At 29.7% G+C, this 26,477-nt stretch overlaps 1 protein-coding gene across 1 annotated transcript in view; it reads left to right on the forward strand.

Annotated features, from left to right (window-relative positions):
- Positions 1 to 26,477, forward strand: part of Ir25a (ionotropic receptor 25a) — a 61,475-nt gene that overhangs the window by 17,615 nt on the left and 17,383 nt on the right. The window contains exons 7-11 of the mRNA XM_075366563.1: positions 3,214 to 3,395; positions 8,509 to 8,626; positions 19,041 to 19,268; positions 21,535 to 21,726; positions 26,102 to 26,301. Of these exons, the coding sequence (XP_075222678.1) occupies positions 3,214 to 3,395; positions 8,509 to 8,626; positions 19,041 to 19,268; positions 21,535 to 21,726; positions 26,102 to 26,301 (920 nt within the window). The remainder of the gene's footprint in view (positions 1 to 3,213; positions 3,396 to 8,508; positions 8,627 to 19,040; positions 19,269 to 21,534; positions 21,727 to 26,101; positions 26,302 to 26,477) is intronic.

The raw sequence follows: 26,477 nt of genomic DNA on the forward strand, positions 1-26,477 counted from the left end.
TTCTTCTCAGATACTCTAATTGTCCAAGTTTTACTTCCATATAAAGCGACACTCCAAACATATACTTTCAAAAATCTTTTCCTGACGTTTAAATTAATTTTTGATGTAAACAAATTATATTTCTTACCGAAGGCTCGTTTCGCTTGTGCTATTCGGCATTTTATATCGCTCCTGCTCCGTCCATCTTTAGTAATTCTACTTTCCAAATAACAAAATTCTTCTACCTCCATAATCTTTTCTCCTCCTATTTTCACATTCAGTGGTCCATCTTTGTTATTTCTACTACATTTCATTACTTTTGTTTTGTTCTTGTTTATTTTCATGCGATAGTTCTTGCGTAGGACTTCATCTATGCCGTTCATTGTTTCTTCTAAATCCTTTTTACTCTTGGCTAGAATTACTATATCATCAGCAGATCGTAACATCTTTATCTTTTCACCTTGTACTGTTACTCCGAATCTAAATTGTTCTTTAACATCATTAACTGCTAGTTCCATGTAAAGATTAAAAAGTAACGGGGATAGGGAACATTCTTGTTGGACTCCCTTTCTTATTACAGCTTCTTTCTTATGTTCTTCGATTATTACTGTTGCTGTTTGGTTCCTGTACATGTTAGCAATTGTTCTTCTATCTCTGTATTTGAACCCTAATTTTTTAAAAATGCTGAACATTTTATTCCAGTCTACATTATCGAATGCCTTTTCTAGATCTATAAACGCCAAGTACGTTGGTTTGTTTTTCTTTATTCTTCCTTCTACTATTAATCTGAGGCCTAAAATTGCTTCCCTTGTCCCTATACTTTTACTGAAACCAAATTGGTCTTCTCCTAACACTTCTTCCACTGTCTTCTCAGTTCTTCTGTAGAGAATTCTAGTTAAGAATTTTGATGCATGAGTAGTTAAGCTAATTGTTCTGTATTCTTCACATTTATCTGCTCCTGATTTCTTTGATATCATGACTATAACACTCTTTTTGAAGTCTGACGGAAATTCCCCCTTTTCATAAATATTACACACCAGTTTGTGTAATCTATCAATCGCTTCCTCACCTGCACTGCGCAGTAATTCTACAGGTATTTCATCTATTCCAGGAGCCTTTCTGCCATTTAAATCTTTTAATGCTCACTTAAATTCAGATCTCAGTATTGTTTCTCCCATTTCATCCTCTTCAACTTCCTCTTCTTCCTCTATAACACCATTTTCTAATTCATTTCCTCCGTATAACTCTTCAATATATTCCACCCATCTATCGACTTTACCTTTCGTATTATATATTGGTGTACCATCATTGTTTAACACATTATTAGATTTTAATTTATGTACCCCAAAATTTTCCTTAACTTTCCTGTATGCTCCGTCTATTTTACCAATGTTCATTTCTCTTTCCACTTCTGAACACTTTTCTTTAATCCACTCTTCTTTCACCAGTTTGCACTTCCTGTTTATAGCATTTCTTAATTGCCGATAGTTCCTTTTACTTTCTTCATCACTAGCATTCTTATATTTTCTACGTTCATCCATCAGCTGCAATATATCGTCTGAAACCCAAGGTTTTCTACCAGTTCTCTTTATTCCGCCTAAGTTTGCTTCTGCTGATTTAAGAATTTCCTTTCTTAAAGGAACATTCTCCCATTCTTCTTCTACATTTTCTACCTTATCTTTTTTACTTAGACCTCTTGCGATGTCCTCCTCAAAAATCTTCTTTACCTCCTCTTCTTCAAGCTTCTCTAAATTCCACCGATTCATCTGACACCTTTTCTTCAGGTTTTTAAACCCCAATCTACATTTCATTATCACCAAATTATGGTCACTATCAATGTCTGCTCCAGGGTAAGTTTTGCAGTCAACGAGTTGATTTCTAAATCTTTGCTTAACCATGATATAATCTATCTGGTACCTTGCAGTATCGCCTGGCTTTTTCCAAGTGTATATTCTTCTATTATGATTTTTAAGTTGGGTGTTGGTAATTACTAAATTATACTTCATGCAAAACTCTATAAGTCGGTCCCCTCTTTCATTCCTTTTGCCCAGCCTGTATTCACCCACTATATTTCCTTCCTTGCTTTTTCCAATGCTTGCATTCCAATCTCCAACTATTATTAAATTTTCATCTCCTTTTACGTGTTTAATTGCTTCATCAATCTCTTCATATACACACTCTACCTCATCATCATCATGGGCGCTTGTAGGCATATAGACGTTAACAATCGTTGTCGGTTTAGGTTTTGATTTTATCCTTATTACAATGATTTATCGCTATGCGTTTTGAAATACTCTACTCTCTTCCCTATCTTCTTGTTCATTATGAAACCTACTCCTGCCTGCCCATTATTTGAAGCTGAGTTAATAATTCTAAAATCACCTGACCAAAAGTCGCCTTCCTCTTCCTACTGAACCTCACTAATTCCTACTACATCCACATTTATCCTATTCATTTCCCTTTTTAAATTTTCTAGCCTACCAACCTTTTTTAAACTTCTAATATTCCACGCTCCGACTCGTAGAATGTTATTTTTTAATTTTCTGGTGACACCTTCCTTAGTAGTTCCCACCCGGAGATCCGAACGGGGGACTAGTTTACCTCCGGAATATTTCACCAAGGTGAAATTTCACCAAGGCCTCCATCATTGCTATATGAATATGCAGAGAGCCACATTTTCTTGGAAAAAAAACAGCTGTAGTTTTCCATTGCTTTCAGCTGCGCAGTACTCAGAGGCCTGAGTGATGTTGATATGGTCGTTTAAGTCATTCTGACTCACGCTCCTAACTACTACTGAAAGAGCTGCTGCCCTCTTTCAGGAATCATTCCTTAGTCTGGCTCTCAACAGATACCTCTCCGATACGGTTACACCTTCGGTCCAGCTACTCTGTATCCCTGAGCACTCAAGCCCCCTCACCAACGGCAAGGTCTCATGATTCATAGAGGATAACAGTTTGATGGACCACAAAATATTTTATGTTGTACATTTACTTTATCAATTTATTAATATAAAAGTATAATTTTTACAGAAATGATTATTATTAAAAGAGAAAGGTTTTGCATTAAAAAATGCAATGCCTTTCTTTATTTTGTTTTTTATCTTATTGTGTTATTATTATTATTATTATTGTTAATTACAGTATAACTAAATTAAAATTTGTGACTACTTTATAGTGCACATTAATTGATTATGTTGTAGTTTAATTAATTTTTTTGCAAATGTATGTATTTCAGGACAAAGGCCTTCTTAAATGTAGTTGTTCAAATACTAGTGTAATGTTTGTCATGCCTGAGCCAGAACCTACGAATCGGGAACGACTTTCTAATCTTCGAACTACATATAGTCTTACTGCTGATCCTGAAATTGCAGCTGCATTCTACTTTGATCTTACAATCCGTTCATTACTTGCTGTAAAGTAAGTATCTAAAAGATCATGTTAAGAGTATTACAGAAATTTTTTTTTTAATTTACGTATTTATTTACCTTTATTTTTTAAAGTTTTATTTCAAATAATTAAATTATTTACTTATATAAATTAAATTATATGAAACATATTCTACTGATTAAGAATTTGAACGGTCCATCTGGAAGCATTTTTTAAATAACAAGTTTTATGTATTTAAAAGTTTGCAATTTTGAAGTATCACACTTCAATGTTATACTATTGTATAGTATATGCAATAATATACTATATATAGTATCACACTATCAAGTTACACTATTCCAAGATATTGCTTTCAGTTAAATGTAAGCAAATATATTAGTTTTTCATTCTGAAATAAAAGTTGAACTCAGTAAATACTCTATTAATTTGTATAAGCTGAATTAAAGAAAATGGGTAAATTTTGAAGAAAAGCTTATTTTCAGTATGGTTGTATTTTGTAACATATGTAGATCCATGCCCTTTTTTTATTTTACTGAATAAGTAATTTAGTCACATACAGATATTTTGTTATAATTTTTGAGTATATCTTACCTCTTTTGGTCTCTGTTTCATTTTATATCATTTTTTTATAATTTAAATTTCTTATAGCCTAATTCTGGGTGTATGTATCCTTTTAAGTTTGAGAATTAAAAAAATCTCAATAATGTAATAAGATAAAACAAATTTATTTTAAACAAGCATTCTTTAATTCAAGTCATACTTTTTCTATTTGGTTTTACGGTAAACTCATCACATACATAACAAAAGCCATTATTATGACACTGCACTGTTAACAAACATAAGATGCAATAAGACTGAACAAAATTAATTCATTCCTAAATCCAGTACTTAATACAAACAGCACAGCTGTGTCTTCAGCCACATGTTTTGACCTGCAAGATATGATGTCATAATATGTGACTATGATATGATTTAATTCTTTGTCTAGTATTGTTTATTTATTGCTTACAAATTATGTTAACAAAGTTGAACAATAAAAAATGAGCTAACAAAATACAATATAAGAGCTTAAAATGCTAACTGTAAGTTGAAAAAGAAAAAATCCTTTAAATAAAATTTAAATTTTTTTTCAAAAATGGTGGGTGATAGAAATATTCTGAGTGCTTATTCGTTTTCAGCATCACAAAACAGATTAAAAACATATATTGCATGTTAGGAAATAATATAAATATAAATTATGTTTATCAGTGTTATTATATATTTATTCATTTTAAATTTGGCTAACCTTTTCTAACATAACTTAACTAAATGCAACTAGTTTACATTCATTAAGTTTCCCTTTGAAAATTGAGCTATAAAGAAGCAGTTTCTTCGTTTGTGATCCAATAAAAATACCCTTTGTAAACTTAGTATCTTCAATTTAGACATAGTCTTTTTAAATGATTAAATTTCAGTCAATCTTTTTGAGTGCCTTTACAACATTTATAAGTGAGGTTCACTTTTTAGAAAGTGCTTTACGTATTTATTATCGGTCACAAAGTTCTTTCACAGTGTACAGTACTTTACTTGGTAATGTGTTTTTGTAATAAAATTGTCCACAGATATAAACAATAATAGTTAATAATTCCAGCTAGCAAACCAAAAGGTAATGCCAAATCTTGTATTACCAAATCTTTGTGATCAGTAAAAACTTGCTACATGTGGTCTTTATGTTTTATTGCTTGTAATATTGAAGTTATACTTCTGAATGTTTCTTTAATACTGACTGTTTAAACTAATTGAATTGATGACTGTTTTGTTACAATTATGAAGCAAAACTGCTTTGAAGCTAATTTCAAATTCTTTTAACAAATCCCACTATTTAGGAATATGGTGAATTCAAAGATCTTTCATTAGGCCATCAGCATATGTACATATATTTATATATATAATGAATTTTTCATAGTAAAATAATTTTAACTACTTTGTTGTTCTAAACATGGCAACTTTTTATGCTAAAAGATTTGACTGCTGTAGTCTAGACCCCAAAAAATTCTACTTGCTGCTTGGATAGCTTAAAATCATGAATTAAATCAATAAGTAAAAAAAGGACAAAATTCTTTAACATTCTTTAAAGTTCTGCTTGCCATCAGATTTTCTTGTACTTCTAGCTTTGTTAATTTGGACTGTGATGCAGGTACAGGGGTGCCTCTTTTCCATGTGATATCTGATTTAGAGTTGAGGATACATCTCTTTATCATATTGAGTTTTTTTTTAGAATGAATATCCAAATGTATTTGTCAGAGAAAACAGCAGTAAGTGGTCCTTAGGTTCACTTCCTACCATTGATAAAGAAAATATTGCACAGCTCATCATTTCTCCTTCAATCATTTAGTGACTGAACAGATGAAAAAAATAAGACATAATTTTTCTCTTGATTCCCATGTGAATAATCAAAACACAATTTGTAAAATTAGAAAAAGTTTTTCTTGGCACTTGAGATACAAATTTACAAAAAAACATAAAAATTGTACGCATTACTCATATTTACGTAATACACACCTACAAACTTTTGCAGAAGTCAAAACAAAAGATACTTTTGTTAAAAAAATATTGATAGTGAGTTAAAGAAATGTTATCAAATATAAAGGTGCTAAAAATCACAATTTTATTTATGATCGATTAAAAAATAGCAGCACACTAATATCTTACCAAAATACAACATGTGGTAAAACAAGACTAAATAAGATTTAAACTCTCTGTAGTAGTCAAAAGCAGACATACACATATTTATATAGGTTGCAAATTTACTAAAGACATGTTTCCCTTATTCCACTGAACAAAAACCCTTCTATTGTTTAGGCCTACATTTTATAAATACACTGTTTATTCTGAGTTGTAACCAGTAGTTGATGACCACTTGAAATTACTTATGTGCCATTTACATTATGTTGTGCCATTATTTGGTATGACAATTTCCATTCCATATGTAAAGTCAGAATCCATTACAATTAGTAAAGTTGTTATACATTGGAAAAATGTTTTATATTGACAGAGTAATGAAATAAAAATATTAATATTTTATAATTCTTTTTAAAAAATTTGAGTGCATGCTTCTCCATGGTCATGCATATTTATGTAAAACAAAGAAGGAACTTAATCAAGTTGTAAAAGTAAATGACACAATATTTGTACTTTTAAACAACTGATCGCATTTTTTTTTCATTTAGCACATTGGATTCAGTAACAAAAAATTTAACTTGGATGACAACCTTGATCAGGTAAACTCAAGATGTCTTTCAGCCATAAGTCTCATTTATCTAGTTCTGTTTACTGTTCAGTAAAGGGATGTTTGCTTAATTATTAATGAAATGTGTCCTTATACACCTGATACATCTTAGGCAAGAATAATCATGGAAAAATAGAAAAGGGGATGTTTTGATATTTCTTACTTTCTTTAATAATGTATAAAGAAGTTAAACTACATATAATATAAGAAACACAAATTATAGAGTTTCCTTGGTAAAAATATATGTAACTTTTAATTGTTTTAAGAAAAAATGTGAACTTGCATAATATTTTCTAGAACTATTTTATTTTTAATTAAATAGTACATAGAGAATAAAAATTTAAATAATCATTTTATCTAAGTTAATTTCTTTGTACCCTTAATAATAATGATTGTGTTATTTTTAAATAAAAAAAAAAAAAATATGAATGATTAAAATTTTGTTAATACTAGGAACTGAATAAAATTGTGTTTTCTTATCCAGTCCTGGAACTTTTCACCCTACCCTCTTATATGCACATATATATATATATATACTCTTTTACTAATCAATTGTTCTTTTTAGTATTGATCCATAATACTGATTTGATTTAAAATATTAAAAAATTATTTAATGAAAGGAATATCTCAATATTTTATGAAAAATACTATTTTTTATTTTTAGATTTTTCTGCCTTGCTGAAACATGTCTGTCTCAGGCTTTAAACGCACATCCTAAACACACTAATATGGTAGTTTTAAGATAGATACTTTTTATGAATATAATACATTAAAAGTCCTTTAAAATTGTTTAAAGTATTTTAATATGTGCAGTTATCAGTCTTATAAATATTTAAATAAATAAATATTTCATTTCACTGATGATAATTTTTTCATGTCCATACTAGGAAAGTAGGCAATATTTAAAACAAATGTTTTTTGGATAGAGCACATATCCTTAAGTATGAGTGCATATTTAATGGGATGACATAAATGACAACTAGTAATACATTTGAAATCGGACAAAAAAGGATGTTTATTACACTATTTAGTATATAATTAATCTGATTAATAATGCTAAACTGTTTTTTAAGCTTGTAAATAAATGACTTAAAAATTTATAGTTTCAGTTGCTTAAAGTTTTCACTGGTACTACTCTATTTCATTTATGATTTGAGGAATTGTGCCAGCATCAGCAACAATAAGTTGGTTAAATAATCTTTGTGTTGAAAGATTTGGTTAAAACGTTCTGTATTAAAAATTAGTTTACCTTTGTAAACAAGCAATGCTGAGAGGCTTTTGAAATAATGCAAAAAGAAAACATTGTTACTGTTACATATAATTTGTATTTATAAATAATATTACAAAGTGTAAATTGTTAATTGAATTCATATGTATTTTTTTTCTTCTTTTTATATAGTAGACCTAGCATTATTAGAGAAGCACTTGTCATTACTTTAGCTTTTTTATGGAATCCTGTTTTTGTGGACAAGCATCCAACTCCCTAGTAAAGAAGGGGCTGTTTTGTTTATTTTAAGCTGGCAGGATGGAAGCTAATATAATTTTAGTGTTATTTTTTCAACATGATTAGAATAGTTTACTTATTCATGAAGAATAACATTAAAAGGAATGGGATGATAAGGCATGGAGAGACTCTCATTGTGGTAATTTACTGTCTTCCCAGGACTGTTCATATGTAATGTAATGTAATTAGCATTAACATACTATAAGTTTGTTTTTTTAGTAATATTGCTTTCTCTCTCTTTTTTCTCTTTTTTCTTAAATGGTTAATTTTTTTTTGTAACCAGAAAGAAGGGCTGATATTGCTGTTATAACCACCATTTAAGTACTTGTTTATTTTATTAAACTTTGGATTAATAGGGCTCTTTCTTCCAGATCAATGATGGAAAATGGGGAATGGCCAAGGAATATGAGCTACACTACTTGTAATGATTATAGTGAAGATAATTTACCACGAAGGAAAGACTTGGATTTAAGAAAATCTTTAAAATTGGTGAGATCATTATTAAAATTAGTGAGATGTATAATATTCATAACACTGTATGCTTACTTAATTGTATGTTTTTATTAATTGTGTGTCAGGTTCGTATATAAAAGATGTAAAGTAATTGATAGCAAAAGATGCAGTAGACTTCCTTTGACTGAATCTATCTTTCACTGTTTATATCATCAATAATTAACTTCTGTAATAGACTAGGAAGTGTAATGTTGATCATCACTGAACATGTAATCTTGGGCAAAGTTATTAGGAATAAGCTCTACCACTTACTAAACATCATTACTTGTGAATATGTGATAATTATGAAAGAGAGCTTCCTTCGGTAGTTTTATTTTCACCATAGAGTGAATAAATTTAAAATTATTTTTATCTTGTTTATATAAAACTAATGTTTTGTTTATTAATTACTGAGATTATGTTTTTAATATAAATAAAAATAAACATAGCATGTACATATTTCTATATGAAAGAAATGTAGATTTTGTAATATTGTACAATTAAACTTTTATTTTATTTACTAGTGTTGCTTTAGTACTCTAGTACCTTTTATTCCTTTCTATGAGTCTTTTCCATTTTTGATCTACTTTCTTTATTTAGTTTTGTCTTCTCAGGTAATGGGAAGTCTACTGTAATTTTGTTTTTTGGCAGTGTGATATCTATGATTTTGATACAAATAAAAAAAAATATTATTAATTATTAAATTTTAATAATTATTATTATTGCAAAGATAAAGGAGTCCTGCAATTAGTTTCAAAAAATTTCAACTATCTATTTACACTTAACATTCTACCTAGGAATTTCCTTGTGAAATTATACAATGATTCAAGTCCTTCTATCATGTTTCAAACACTTCCCAAAAGTTCAGTCTATTTACAGTTCATTATAAATTTCATCCTCAGTATCAAAATGCTGCCCCTTCACATTCAGCTTTCTTTTTTAAACAAGGGAAATCTGTATGGGCTAAATCCAGTAGAGGTTGTGCCAACTGCCTGAAGGAGACAGTGAACTTTCCTTGTAAATTATTTTTGTCTCATATTTTGGTTCCTCTATAAATAATCATTCCTTATTAATCATCCCACCCTTTTGACCCACCCTTTTTCTTTATCCTTAATTCCTTCTCATTTCCAATTCCAAAGTTGTGTCCAGACTGGTTAAATTGAACCACCTAATTCCTCCTAAAATATAAACGAAAACTCATAAGCAAAATTTGTTCAATAATCAGAGACAAATGACTAGAAAAATGCTATTTATTTAATGACAATGAAACTAATGCTAATTTTCAACATAATCCCAGGCTATATTTAGGGACTCATCTCATCTTTCTATGACGTTTCTTATTCCAGTAATAAAGAATTCTTCACCTTAGTGTTTGAGTCATTCTTTTATTGCAACCTTGACCCACTCACTGTTATCAAATTTGATATTATTTAAAAACTCTTTTAGAGGACCAAACAAAAAAAGATCTGATGGTGCAAGATTGGGAATTAAAGGTGAATGTGGAACTAAAATTTTGAGTAGCTTCTTTGTCTTTTGAGTAGTATGAAGATAGAAATTATTATCCAGAAGAATTACACCTTTTCAGAGAGAATCAAGAGTTTCCTCTTTGCTGATGATTTCAATTTGTTTTCTAGCATATTCACTACTATGGTATTATAATAATCTTCCAAATAAACACAATAAATTCGACCTTTACAATCCCAAAACACCCTTAGTTTGAATTTTTTCCTGATAGGCAAACTCCATTGTATCCATTCCATATTCATGACATTTGGCTTCTGGCTCAGAATGATGAATAAAGTTTCATCACAAGTGTTTGCAATCTAAAAAACATTATCTTCCACTAAAAACCATCGCTTAAGTTCTGTACTACTGTGAATTTGGGTGTCTATGATTATGAGTCAACTGTCATAGAATCCCTTTTAAACATGTTTTGTGGTAATTTAGCTTATCGTTGATAATGGAATGGACTGTGTCAATACTCTCACTTCAATTTCAGCAATTTCCCGAATTTTTAAATGTCTATCTTTGAGAATAACATCATAAATCCAATTTTGCAAAGCATCAGTAGAGACTTCCAGTCTTTCATGACAATGAAAATTGTTTACAATTGTTCTGTCTGATTTAAATTGTTCAGTACACTTATAAAAGTTTGCATGGTTAACACACTTTTACTGTATTGTTTTAACAAATGCCAGTGAATTTCAGCCAGTTTACACCCTCAAAAAATAAAAATCTTACTATAGTACATTGTTCTTTCATAGTAAATGTTTCAACCAGAGTCAACATTTTAACATATACAAAAGAGGATGTAATAAAAGGAAATTTTTTTCAAACAGCTGATATTTTCTATGTTCAGGGATGTCAATTTGAACATCATATAGTTTTGGTTTATTCTGTTTAATAGTTTTTCCACTGTTGCCATTTGTCTCTAATTATTGGACAACCCTAATGTTTGCAGATTAAATATACTATACACTGACACTAATAAATCAGAATGTAACTAATTTTATTAATATTTTCAGGAAGAAAGGTAATGTTCTTTTAAACTACAAAAAATACTAATTATCATACAATGCATATTGATAATTACAACCAAATAGTAATAAAAAAAAAAGGGTGACTGTACTAAACACTGTTGCCCAATATTATGTGGGCAGACCGTATGATATTTTAGCCGTAGATAAAGAAACTTTAGAAGTATATGTACAGTATATTTATACTAAGATATAATTAACTAAACATTTAAGTTTTCATGTAGTAGATAAAAGCTGCAGACTTGATCTGCCAAAAAATTTGAAATTTATACATGAAATCCAACAAAAAAAGAAGCAGAAGTATAAATGAATAAACATTCAGATCAAATTGTGGTTTCCTAGCCAGTTCAAAAAGAAAACCACTTGTAATACCTGCAGTATAGGAGCTGTTAAATAGTTCTAAAAGATCTGGAAATTTGTTACGTATAGAAAATGAGCTATTTAGCAAAAACTTATGGAATATTAGAAGGGTAGAAGGAGAGGGTTGATCTATTCACAGAAATGCTTCAATGAATATGGGTATTCTTCAAGGACCCATCTGATTATTAAACATTGATCCTGCTCATAAACCTTTTAGAAAAGCAGATAATCTTTATTTAAAATGAATGAGAAATTACATATAATATGTTCTTCCTCTGACAAAATCAGATGTTTGCTTCTCTAACATGGTTTTCCTCCAGGTACTGGATAGTCACCGAAAAACATACTCAGACTTTCTTAAGGAAATCTCCCCTTATCTCCAGATTTGTGTAGGATGTGAAGGATGTAGCTAAACTAATCAGCCATACCCTTATTTGTAGGCTATGACTACTACTTTTAGTCTATAATTAAATTTAAATTCATCAGCATTTGATGACAACATTAAGCTAAACGTAATATCTAATACTAAGCTAAAACACTCATTCAAATCAATATGAAAATTAAATCGTTTGAAATTAGGAAAATCACTAAATTTGATAGGAGGAAACATTGCACATGCATAATAAAGCATGCAGTGATGCTGTACAACTTTTTTTGTGAATTTTTTTTAGAATAAATTTTTCTTGACTATTTTTTCTAATGAAAAATTAATTAATTTAACTTTCCTGAGATTGTTAGAATGTAGACATCAGAAACAGTATTGAAACCGAGGATGTCCACATTCTAACAATTTCAGGAAATGGTATCTTATGGCTTAAGAGTTTTAAAACGCTCAAGTGACATAACTAAGATTCTTTGAGCTCATGAAAATCTGCAGATTAAACATTTCAAATCTTCTTGCTCATTTTCATAGAAAATATAATCAGACTCCAGTTTCAAGATTTAAATGATCAAAATAGGTCCTATATACAAGTCATAGATGCACTGAATACACCAGTGGCATACGCAGAATTTTATTAAGGGGGTCATTATTAAAATTGTTTACAATTGACATCGATATTTTAAATTTTGTGTTATTTTATTATTATCATTACTATTATATCATGTTACAATATATTTATTTTACAATATTTGAATATTAACACATTCATAAATACACTCATAAAACTTTTGTAACGTATTTTTTTCACAGCCTTAGGCTACAATCTTTTTTAACACCTATTTCATTTTGTATAATAAAAATGCTTGTGCCAGTGCCACATGCCATTATTACACTTAGGCTACACAATAATCATATATTTTAGTCAACAGTTATTATACAATAGATAAGGCACTTTACATAACATATAAAATCCATGGAAGCAATCAGTGAAATATATAATAAAATAAATTTAATTAAACACAACATATCAATATGGAACTCACTGAGTTGAAAAATGAAACTGGCACTGATGAATCTACATTCTATGAAGGAATTTGAATAAAGAATTGAATACAGCTGTCTCAAACGTTCAAATTAGTACTCTATTATAGTGTATTATTGTTTTGAAAAATCATTGTTTAAAAAGAGTACTGGTGGCTAGTTAAATTAATATTGTATTTATAATTTACATAGCCTATGGTATATTATGTTACTACATTTGGAGGATTCAGCATTCACAATACAATGTCCAAATGACGTTTCTTTTTCATTAGTTCATTTAACATATCTTCTGTAGTCGGAGTGTAGTTTCTATGTATGTTTAGGAGTGCTAATCCATTCAAACATGTATTTCCAGTAGAATTAGGCAAATATGTTTTTAGATGGCATAATGTTGAGAAACATCGTTCATTTGTACACGTGGACATTGGGAGTATAGCTAGTATTTCTAACAAAGTGAATATATTTGGCATTATGTTGGGATTGCACATAGTTAACCCATATTTTTTCGGTTGGTCTCCCTTCTCAAGACGTGTAATTTTTTGTACCATAATTTAATTCCTTATTCAGATCTTCCTGGCAACCTTTTCTTATGTCACTGGCATAGAATTCTGTGAGTGAAGTGAAAGCAGAAACTTGAGACATTAGGGGCAGAATGTCTGGGTTCGTAGGTAAAAGGCACTGAAAGCCTTTCAGTATTTCCTTGTGTTTCAAGGAACGTGAATCTAGTTGGGATATGAAGGTATCCAGAAATGGAATAAAAGTTGAGACACAGAAGTAAAGTTCTGGCATCACTGATAATAGGTCCAATTTTACACGGTTTTTTGCTTATGTTGCCATGCATGGGATTTGAATAGAGGACCCCAACCTATTAAAGACTTTAGAAGCACAAATGAAAATTTTAGAAAATTCTTCAACATTTTTGTGTATGCATTTCACTTCACTGTTATATCTGGAGCAAAGTTTACTGCTTACATGACATCAATAATTGAATTTTGCAGGAATTTACACAATGGGAGACTTAAAGAAAACAATCTCTGAATATAAAACAACGATATCACAAATTGAGAGTCAGTCAAAGTACTTAAAAGTGAATTTTCTTGTGAGAACGAGTCTTTGTCATTTCATTCTGATACGCTTTGAAGGGTTGCAATAATAGGGTCATACAATTCCACCACCGTGGCCACGGAATTATAACTTTCTAACCAACGTGTTGCGCAAAGTTGAACCAGTTTTTCATGGTGTAAAGTTGTACTTTCCATTTCATTTATCGTCGATTTAAAACATGTTGCCTTTTAGGGGTATTAAGAAAATTGAACAGACTCGATATTGTACCCATACAGTTACTAATGGCACTTACTTCACAAGCACTGGATACAGCTAAGTTGAGGCTGTGTGCTTAACAGTGGAAATATAAAGCTGACGGAATTATTTCCTTTACATGTGCCTGGATTCCGTTTACTTTTCCTAACATGGACATATCTCCGTCATACCCTTGACCACGAATCTTATTTATGTTTACATCTAATGAACGCAACTTGTCCAATATCGCCGTTGCGATTACTTTTCCGGACCCAACATATAAAGGTACGAATTGTAGAAAGTTTTCCTTCACAGTGAAATTTTCTCCATCAACATAACGAACACACAGTGATAATTCTTGTAAGCCTTATATGTCTGAGGTCTCATCGGCGAGAATAGAGAAGCAACTGAGGCATTAAGTTCTTTCACAAGATTTCGAACAATCAGGTCGTTGTACATTTCAATTATTTCATTCTGTATTCTAGGACCTCTTTTTTTCTTTTTTTTTACAAGGTAGAGGAACCCCATTTACGGGCCCCTAGGCAGTGTCGGCCTCGCTAACAGGTTCCGCAAGATATGCTAATAAGTGCGTATGTGTTCCTGCGCAATACCGACTAAACCTCCACCTCTGGCTATCTTTCCTCCCTGGTACAGTTTAAAGAAGCATATCATCAGGAAAAGGTATTCTAGGACTGGTGTACTGCGTATTTCCAACACTACACATCAACATACTTTTAATACAATATCAGTCTTACTTCGAAAGCGAAGAAGTACCCTGAAATTGCCATCTTCTGGTTCTTGGTCGACCTCGACCTCTATTCGTCCCGAATCCCTGTGGCCTCGCAGAGCTATACATTGTTTCCCGCAACAAAATACTCTCAATAATAGGAATAAGTTTTTAACTGTTCTTCAGTTTCTTCTGAGTTGTTGTAGTATCTATTAGTACATCTATAGACCTTTTCTTCCCACATGACATTTCGATCAAAGTACCGGCTACCTCCAAACTTTGTTTGTGATAAAGACACTTCTCATGTTCTGAAAATCTCTCGACAGGATCATTCCATCATTCCAGTTGTCCAATTTCTCATTACAACGTTGACCTAAGGGTTGCTTGCCAGATCTAACACCATTTCTTGGAGCAAACAGTGCACAAAATATTAAAATTTGAAAAATTAAAAAAAAAAATATTAGTTATTAGCATAAGGCTTCAGTGACTAAGCTAAAGTTGATTTTATTATTTTTTTTAATATAAATTTTATATTAAAAATATTTCATCATCCAACGAACGTGCTTCCGGTCAACAAAGTATATGTGAAGCATCAACATCTTGAGATACAGAATATATTGCCGAGACATCGAGCACACATTTAGAAGAAAACGCATTCTTTGAACTGAAACTTCAAAGGAGTCGAGAAAACAAAAAGATGTTTGTTTTTTTTTTTTGTGGCAAAAGCTCTAAAAAAAGGACAACGTCAACATCTTAATACGCTCGATAAGGAAGTTTTGAAAAAAACTTTAATACCGTACGAAAGATTTATCAGGGATACTATAAAAGAAAGTTCAATATTTTAATAACTAATATTAAAATTTGAAAAATTAAAAAAAATATATTAGTTATACTAAGAATTGTTAACTAATTTTTAATAAATACTAAACATGAATTTTTATTAAACGTTGTATTTGCCAAAATTATGTAATGTTAAAAGTAGTTTTGTTGTAAAATTTTGTACTCCATTCATTGAGGTAACTAAAAATTCAAGCCGGTAATAAATCGACGAGCAGATGTATACAGCTATTGTATAAAGCTATACAGGTAAAAGATATGCCTAATATCAATAGTATACGTAAATATACCCTGTAGTCGATATATTGGGTGTAGTCTATCCGATAGACAAGATTTATTTTAGTTAAGGACTATGAATATCTCTCGCTATTTGTGATTATATTATCTTATTTTACATAATAAAAAATAAAATTATACTGTGCCTAATGAAGATTGGATTTTCCTGAAGCGTTGTCATAATATTTCTTGATTAAAGATTTCCAACACTTCAAGACTTTTTTTTTGTGGAGTTATTTCACTAAAAACAATTATTTTTCCGTCGCTTTTTGTGCAAATAACGCAAACTAATTTTTCACTTTACACGATTAATATATATTATATATTTTTTATACTCGTGTTTGCGTGTTGTTGTGTATGTGTGTGTGTGTGTATATATATATATATATATATATATATATATATATATATATATAAATAGCACTTCTTTAACTATGAATGAGAATCTTTTAACCACTCCAAAATTTTTTCTAACTACTGCAAGCTTACTATAAGTCACGTGTTCTTTCGAGAGCCAATCGCAGCAAGATTAACAACTCAGCCGGTCGCAGATATATGCTGTCTCTCACACTTCAACCCTTTTTTTCCTGTTTAGCCTACGGGAATCACCGTCAGGTATTACTTAAGAGGATGAATGATGATGATATGTATCAGTGTAAGGGAAGTGTACTCTTTTATAGTTTCAGGTCGACCATTTCTGAAATGTATGGTTAATTGAAGCCCAACCACCAAAGAACACCGGTATCCACGATCTAGTATTTGAATCCGTATAAAAGAAATTGCCTTTACTAGGATATGAACGTTGGAACTCTCGACTTCGAAATCAGCTGATTTGCGAAGACGCGTTTACCATTTGACCAACCGGTGGGTTCATACTTCAATCTACACATAGCGTTACTTACTCGCACTCAGGTATAACATTCCCGATCACCTGGCAGGTAAAATGACATAACCTTTTAAAAATATTTTTTTCTCGGTATAAATATTATTCTGTCTAAACCTCAACATGCCTTAAATATATTTTTTTTCGATATTTATGAAATACAATTTTGAAACGACCTGGCAAAATTCTAAACCCGACTAAATAATCTGGCATTTTTATTATTATTTTTTAATTCATTAAATACTAAATTTGAAGGTATTAAAATTTCAAAATGTCTCAAGGGTTGTTTGCAAATAAAATTTCGCAAAGTTAAAACTTCGTCTTCGATTTTATTATCAGACATTATAAAAAAAATATTACACAAATTTTCACGGTGCCTCAAATGCCTACATAAAAAAATGTTTTTTATGTATTTTTTTTGTTGTATTAATACATGTTTCCGCTCTTAAAAATATGTCTGTGTGTTATTTTATAAAATAAAGGGGAAGCAACAAGATGAAATTTTTTTTTAAAGGGAGGCGTAGTAACATAAAGTTTGGAAACTACTGGTGTATAGATGTTGGCTTTTCAAGTGTATGGCAAAAGGTTTGATTCTGACACGCATCTGGCATTCTTTTACCTGTCATTTCATCCACCTCATCAATCTTTTAAAAAGATGTAAAAGATCATACTAATAAAACTGGAAAAATAAAAAACAATCTTTTTGCAGACTTTTTCTTGTCTGACATATATTATTTTGTGTTAGTTATCAGTATCTTTTAATTATTCATTATTATATTACCATAAATTTTGAGTAAATATCTTAATATGAATTTCTACCTTGACGTGAAGTATTGTATGAAAGAATTAATTCTTCTTTCTCCTCCTGAAGCTGTTTCACTGTTTTACACCATACCTATATTTTATTCTTGTTCTTATCATAGATAAGCCTATGATCCAGATTGTTTGTCTTCTAAAGAACCTTTGTTATGAACTGTTCTTAATTCTGTTATGAAATAATTATATTGAATTTTGGTTAAAAAAACTTAAAATCGAGACCATTGCATTCTGGGTTTCTGTAATATAAAAATATTAATTATAGACTTGTCTGATAGCCTTTAAATGGTTATTTTTAAGAATGTTAATATTATAGTTAATTTGTTTTGATTAACCATGTTAGGGGGAAGTCCCTTTACACTGTAATAAATCCAGCGCAATTGGGCTCTGCTGCTGTCAATTCTCACTGCTGTTATCGCTCACTGCTGCTGGAAAAGGTGAGGGGAATAAGTCTTGGTGGGGATTGTCTGGGGCATTCATTTGTGATGGGATGACCTTAGTTGTAGTCGATTGTGGAACTGTGGTGGATGCAAGTGCGTTCACTGTTGAAGAGCATTTGTTAGCTTGTGTGCGAGTCCACGAATGTCTACATACTGGTAAAACATTGGAAAATATTATGAATGACTTCTTTGATGTTTTGGCAAATCATCACCATCATGTAAAATGCTACTGGCATGGAAGAAGGCTTTTGTAACAGGAAGTGTTCTTGATGCGCCATGCAGTGGGAGGCCGAGCACTCGAGCTGAGACATTTGCTGTTGTAGAGATACAGCTTCAACAATCATTAATGAAATCAATACACAAATGTTCTGGAGAGTTAGGCATTCCAAGATCAACAATGCGAAACCATATATGGAATAACTTTAAAGATAAATGTTTGTGTTCAGTTGAATGACAATGATGTTGATCGACATCTTTGTGCATGTCAGTTATTGCTAGAATGCTTTCGAAGAGCAAACAATAAAAAGAACATCATGTTCTCAGATGCGTGGTGATTTAGCGAAACTCTCTCAACTAAATGTTTTTTCTGTGCAAAGACAATCCTCACTTTTTTTAGGAAATTGAACACCATCACCTCATGTTATGGTTTGGACTGGGATGACAGCTGAACATCTCCTTGGTTCTTATTTTTACATGATGCAGTTAATGAACACAGTTATCTGAGAAGCATAAATGGATTTAAGTAATTAAAATATCCAATTAATAATAATTTAAAGTATTTAATTAAAATAATGATTGATATTTTTTCTTTAGGTAAATGAACCGGTTTCATATGCTCCATTTTTAATAGAAAAGAATGGTCATAGTTATATGGAATTTAATTCTAGACTTGAAAAAGTTACCATAATCAATTCACAGTCTGTAAGCGCTGAGACTTTAGGTTCATGGAGAGCTGGATTAAATTCACCATTAGTTATTAAAGATTCAAACAGTATGAAAAACTTTTCTGCAGTTACTGTATATAGAATTGTTACAGTGTTGGTAAATATATGTTTTTATTTCTTTAACTGAAATTTTAATTATCATATTAATTGAAAAACTGACTAAGTATAGATATTGATTACTATTGTTTATATTTATGAAAATATGATAATAATCACAAAACTTAATAACAGATTCAATAAATAAAATTATTGTAAGAAATTGTTTAATTCCAATTTTTATATATTTATTTTTAAAAAAAATGTTTTTCTGATAGATTTTTTAGGGCATAAGATTGCTTGAAATTAATCAAACTTTGCTACATTGAAATTAGATTACTGTTAACTTAATGATTTTCTCCCAGTTATTAAATCTTAAAAAAAGATATTGACTGGTATAAACTAAAATAATTATAGAACTTTTAGTTTATGGTCGCACCAGTTGAAATATAATGCTGTTGGATATATTACAAGAAATTTCTGATAATTTGTATTTTTAAGAATTATACACAATGCTGTAATTATGCTGTAATTAAATTTGGTATATATTTAGTAGGTACCATTATATGAATATATTATTATTTTACTCATTCATAAATGCTACACTAATGACAGTCATAATACATTAACAGTAATTATATAATCCTTATTATTAATCTAATACATACTAGTACTTACTGATAAGTTCTGTGCCAGAAAATTAGGCTGTGTAGAGTCATAAGAATGTTCCAGAAGTAATTTAGTAAATTTAGAAGAGTTTAAGTTAATCACTCGAACCTCTTGTCAGTTTTCATCTGAAAATCTTTAAAACTTGATTATAATTTTTATAAGGATCTGATAATAATGATGTAAAAATGCAAAGGTGATAAAATGTTTTTTTTTTTTTTTTTAATATGTTGATAAAAATATAGGAACAAATTTGTTTTTTTATATTATGTATTTATCCACATATTTTTTAATGTAAACAGCTCTGATTTATTTATAAAAGAATTATGTTTAAACATAAAGGAAATATTTGTGTTTCTATATATTTCTATGAATAACCTGATGTAGCTGAAATATAAAACTAATAATATAAGTTGCGTTATAATAAATCTAATTTGATAAAAAGTAAATGGAACTTTTCCTTAGAAAGTATGTATATTTAGCATTAGAGCATATTTACTTAAACCAATTAGCCTACTTATTTTATATAACTGATTAGTAAATAGTTTTTTTTTTAAAAAAAAGCAGATACTTTATTTTCATCCTATTTTGTTTGGCTATTAAAATGATGATGACAACAGCAATAAAATAATAATAATAAGTAAAAGTGAAGCTATTATTCAGCTTTCAAATAGTCACACAATTATTTATTCTCCTGTTAACAAGCTTTGCAGAAGGGGAATCATTTCATTATTTAAATAATCAATAATCAGTATGTTAGCATATTGATAGAGGTAAGTAGATTTGTAAAACAAAGTTTTGATATTTAAGAAAAAAATGTATATAAATAATTTAAGTCACATCTTTAAATAAAGCAGTGCATTAAAAAAAATGGTTTCCAACGAAAAAACATGGATATGTGTCAAATATGCAGTATTCTTTACATAAATATTGTTCATTTTCTGTTTGTTTAAAGTATTGTTTGACGGATTTTTAAGGATGTACTTAAAGAAAAAATAGTAATGGGACAAAATATTAATCCTACTTCCCTTTTGGTAAAATTGTTTTAATTTATAATCAGAAAGGATTTTAGCATAAAATTCCAATAAATAAAAACAATTTTTTTTTTTATTTTACACAGGGAAAGGGGTTCTGATCACTTACTGATAAAATATTTTTATGGTTTACTAGCCAGTGGTATGCTTTTCAAAAAAACTTCAGGCAAAACAAGAATTATAACAATTCTAAACAATCTTCACAGAAACATTTAAAAATTTCAAACAGAGGTTCATTCCCTCATGCTGGATTAGTTTTTTATAATTTATTCACTGGATAAATGCAGTAAAACGATTTCTGAGGATAAGATTAAAGCAAATAAAATTTGAAACAAATTCTGTATGTAATATTTTATTTTAATTTTCACTTTGGATTCTGTTTCCAATATTAAATTACATGTAATAATTGGAGGAGCATGGTAGTTTAGCTTGGTGGATATAAACTGTTAATGAATTTTCTCTAGTCTACTTGAATTTTTGCTAATTTACCATATTTAATGAATGCAGTCTTATAAACAGTGTAGGAGCATTTTTTTAATGTAAACTATTTAACGTAATTCCTAATATACAATATACTGTTTTTTTTTACATTAATCTTTCTTATTTTGATTGTTTTTCTTATCAAAGCAACATCCATTTATGATGAAAACAGAAGAAGATGGTGTTGTTCAGTACAAAGGTTACTGCATTGACTTAATTGAAGAAATTAGAAAGTTAGTTGGTTTTGAATATGAAATATATGTTGCTCCTGATAATAGTTTTGGTGAAATGGATGAAAATGGACAGTGGAGTGGCATGATTAAAGAACTTATAGAAAAGGTAAATTATGGAAAACTTAGCGTATGTGTGTGTGTGTGTGTGTGTGTGTGTAAGCACACACACACACACATTACAATTATCAATATTGTCGGGTGTTCGCAGCTCGATCAGGATACTGAGAGATTGACAGTTGGAAATGTTTAAATAATTACGATTTATTAGATACGATTTACGATTTCTTAGTTTAAGAACATAAATAAAACAAGACAAATCAATACTAATAATAAACGACAATAACAAACAATTCACAATAATAATCAGAATAATATCAACAATGACAACAGAAAACAATAATAATAATAATAATAAATGTCAATAATAAACAAAAAATAATCATAGTAATCACAACCAAAACATTAATAATAATAATAAAAGACAGTGATTACATACAAAACAGAATTTAAAGTAATCGTCAGAATTTACCTACAGGTAGTTAAGTATTGAAAATCAGGATTTAATTCCACTGTCAGAAGACATTAGTGTGACCGTTAATCTTAACACTTTTAATAACTAGTCTTGTATTAACATAAATAGTATATAGATAAGACAATTATAAAGTTTTTTTACTGGAAATACGCTTCCTGTTTACAAATAAAACTACCCTAACAATTTATGAACGAAATTTAGTGCATTATTCTTTCACCTATAGTCTAACGGTAACTCATCGAACCACTTAGTGTATTCATTGACTGGAATTACTTGTGACGTCACCTTAATCGCGTCGAACGTGTGCGTACAAGAAATTCGCGCCTTCTCTGACCCGCCGATCTCCTCACACGATATTCTCACTTCAAACACACGTAATAACTCCTTGCTTAGAACTCTCTCGCAGAATGACTGTCAACTGGTCTTCCCTGGAGTATTTATACTCCTATTCTCTTTACCTGCAGGACCGAACCCAATTCGAAGCGTGAGAATGATCGTCTGCTCTCACATTTCCCCATGAAATTCCTACCTTGGTCCGGTAACCACTTTTCATTGAACAAGATAAGTTTAGTTGTACCAGCAGGCAGTATTACAAACGACGATTGTTAAACGGGCCTGTTAGCTTTACTAAAATGGTTTCTTTTAGCCCCTTTCTGGATTTCTCCCATTATTATATTTGCTACTTTTTTTTTGGCATGGTGGATCAGCTTTTATTGATTTCAGTTAATGAAAATGGAACTTTGTTTTTGTAACTTTCAAATCAGCTGGCCGAGTGGTTAGCTGTACTAACTAGTTATTCAATATATAACTTGCTCAACCTTTCTTGTTAAGACCGTTTTTATTTTTCTGTACACTAATGTTTGCTCCTTAATTCTTGGTATCTGTACCATGATTCCAATTGCCTCTTTATTTAGTACTCTCTTTCTCTCTAAATCGTATTGTAACAAGACAGGTATAGCGAGTCTGAGTAACGGATTCCTTTCAATTATTGTGAAAGTAATTAAAAAATATAATAATGGGACGAACCAGAAAGGGACAAAAAGGAGAACCCTTTTTGTAAAGAATTGGTCCGTTTTACAATCGCCCTTTATACTACCTGCTGACACACAATGAACAGCTGTTGTACGGTGAGAAGAGACCAGGTTTGGAATTCATGGGAAGAAAAGCCTCGATCGACTGTTCTCACGATTCGACTTGGATCCGGTCTGCAGGTAAAGAGGCTAGGAGTATAAATATCCTAGTAAGACCAGCTAAAAAAGAGTTCTATTAGAACCAGTCTGCGAGACGTTAGGCTCAGTCCCGCAAGGGCAGTTCTGCGAGAACAGGCTGCGAGTTGTGTGGGTTCGGCGGAGTTCTGCGAACTAGTCCTGCTTGCGACATATTACAACGTCGGTCCAGCGAGGAGAGTCTTGAATCCAGTTCGATACGAGTAAGATGACGCCACGAGTAACTCCAGTAACCAAGAAATACTATCGCTGAGTTACAGTAAAACTATAAGTGTATAAATGAAAGAAATAATGCAAGAAACTCTATTCATAAACTGTTAGGGTAGATAGGAAAGGATAGCAAAGTGGACACTATACGATTGTTTGTTAATACAAGACTAGTGGTTAAGACTAGCGGTTTCTTTTGTTAATGGTTCTAGTTTTCTATTTATCTACCTGTAATAAATTCCGAATGATTATTTATTTTGAACACTGTCTTGTGTGTAATCTGTATTTATTATTTACTAATAACATTTATCACTATTTGATGTGTAATATTTAGATTGTTTTTTGTTGATTATGCTCTGTTTTTTTGTCATGCTTACTGTTTTGATTATGTTATGTTTTATTGCATGCATTATTTGTTTGATTTGTTGTTTCTGATATGCAATATTATTATTCTGATTATCGTTGTGGTTGTAATTACTATATTAATATTTGTGTTCATTAATTGCTTTATTATTGTCACTTATTATTCTTATTGTATTTATAACCATTGTTATTATTAATTTGTCTGGTTGTAATTATGAACATTTTAAATCAATAAATTGTAATTATATAAACATTCTAAATTTTCAACCTCTCAATATCCTGATCGAGCCGCGAAACACGCGACAATATCATCAGTACAATTCCTTCCACTACTCACTCCATCATTTGTTTCCTTATTCCAATCACTTCCACTTACTTTCTTTTTCTGTACTTTCACAACGTTAATAGTTAGAAAGTTGTTGGTTATTGCTTTTAATTTGGTTCAGCGTTTAAAAGTCAAAATATAAAAAGAATTGAAAAGGTTTTTTTTTAGTTTTTTGGCCCATGTGTTTTTAAAGTCATGTACTGTGACTGTCTTTTAGTTTTTCTTGAAACACTTTCTGAAAGAGTAAAGATTATTATAATCTCAAAGTATCACGCATATTATCAATTAATTATCAACTTTTTTTAACATAAATTCATTTTGTATCTTTAGTATGTTTCATACATGATTTTCTTATTAACTTTATTTTTTAAATAATTTTAAATTAATTAATAATTTATTATTTTACTGTAGTTAGTATTATTTAATCACAGATTTCATATTTAATTTTTTTAATAGAATATGTTTCACCAGTTACTATTAAATTTGAAGGCTGTTTCAAGCAAATAATTAATGCTAATTTTGCAATCATGATTGTATATTAATAATTTTGTACACTTCAGGTTAATCATTAATAAATTAGTCTGCCTATTTGGTAATAATTATTTTTAATTAATACTTTTAATTGATGATTTAATAAAAATTAAATTCTTATGTTTTAAGAATTACCATATTTAATGAATACCATCTTATTTAGAACTGTCTTTTAAATATTTACCGATAAAACTGTTCAAAACTATTCCAGGTGTTACCATTTAGGTTTTATGAGTGATTTTGGGTAACTTTTATTACCTGAACATTACCTTCTAAACAGTTATTTTAATAGTGGTACAATTTTTATAATTAAAAGGTTATTGTTAAAACGTTAAATTGGAGATTAACTCAAACCATGTGCTTATCAATTTTTAACTAAACCAAAGGTTACTGGTACAGTGATGCCTTTATACAGACAAAATTGTTTTGAAATGAATGTCTAGACATGAGAGTTTATATACAAAAACATATCATAACTTTTATAAGTATTACATGAGAAAAGTATGTTCCATGCTCTCATCCTTTGTATGTGCTATTAGAGTCAGAAATCTTATATGAATAAAAATTTAATTTTAAAAAACAACTTGACATTAAAAACAAACAATGAAAATATTTTTGCTTTTTGATTATTTTTAAATTAATTACATTTGTAGGTTCAGTCAAAAAAAATTAAACCAAAATTTTTATATTGTATTAAGCAAAAATTAAAAGCATTTCCATAACACATTAACGTGTTCTGAATATCTTTAAAATGTTCAAGTTTTATCCTGAGATGTTGCAGCGTTATAAATATAAAATATTGTTTAGATTGTGTAAATTCAATATTACAGTAGAAGGAACCACATTATCTTTAGTATTGAATGTGTGTTACACATTTTAATTTTCTATACTTTTTTTTATTACTTGAATACTATGTCATTTTTTGCATAATTTAAGTTTTAAAATTTTTTTATTTATAATTCTCTTGTCAGATAAAAAATCCCTAAAAGTATAATTTTATATAAATATGTAAATTGTTATTTTAAAAGATTAAATGTTTTGTTTTATCTCTCATTAGACGTTGTCTCTATTCTTCGTAAATTTGTTGTTTATTTGTAACATTAAACATTTAATATGATAATCACCAATTTGTATGATGAAAATTAACTAACAAAACAAAATTGTTTCTAATTATAATTACAAGAAAAGAAAAGAATGAATACTCATCAAAACAGTTAATATACATCATTTCAGAATATCTGTAATTTAACTAATACGCATTCATATATTAAATTATAACATTTCCATTTGTTTTTAGCGAGCAGATATTGCTCTTGGATCATTGTCTGTGATGGCTGAAAGGGAAAATGTTGTTGATTTTACAGTTCCATATTATGACCTTGTTGGTATCACTATATTAATGAAGAAACCAAAAACACCTACTTCACTATTTAAATTTTTAACTGTGCTTGAAAATGATGTTTGGTTATGTATTTTAGCTGCATATTTTTTTACTAGGTAATGTAAGTTTGTTTCTAATATGGTAATCTTATTTTTACATTTTATATAATCTGGTTGTTTTCAATTCATTTTTAGAATTAAAGTTTAATAAAATATGTTGTTTATGCTACATTAATTGTACTCATTTAATAGCTGTTGTTAATAATTTATAGAGTAATACAAATTACTGTGGT

This window comes from Lycorma delicatula, chromosome 5 (assembly GCF_047948215.1).
Source record: "Lycorma delicatula isolate Av1 chromosome 5, ASM4794821v1, whole genome shotgun sequence".
In the NCBI taxonomy this organism is placed as follows: Eukaryota; Metazoa; Arthropoda; class Insecta; order Hemiptera; family Fulgoridae; genus Lycorma; species Lycorma delicatula.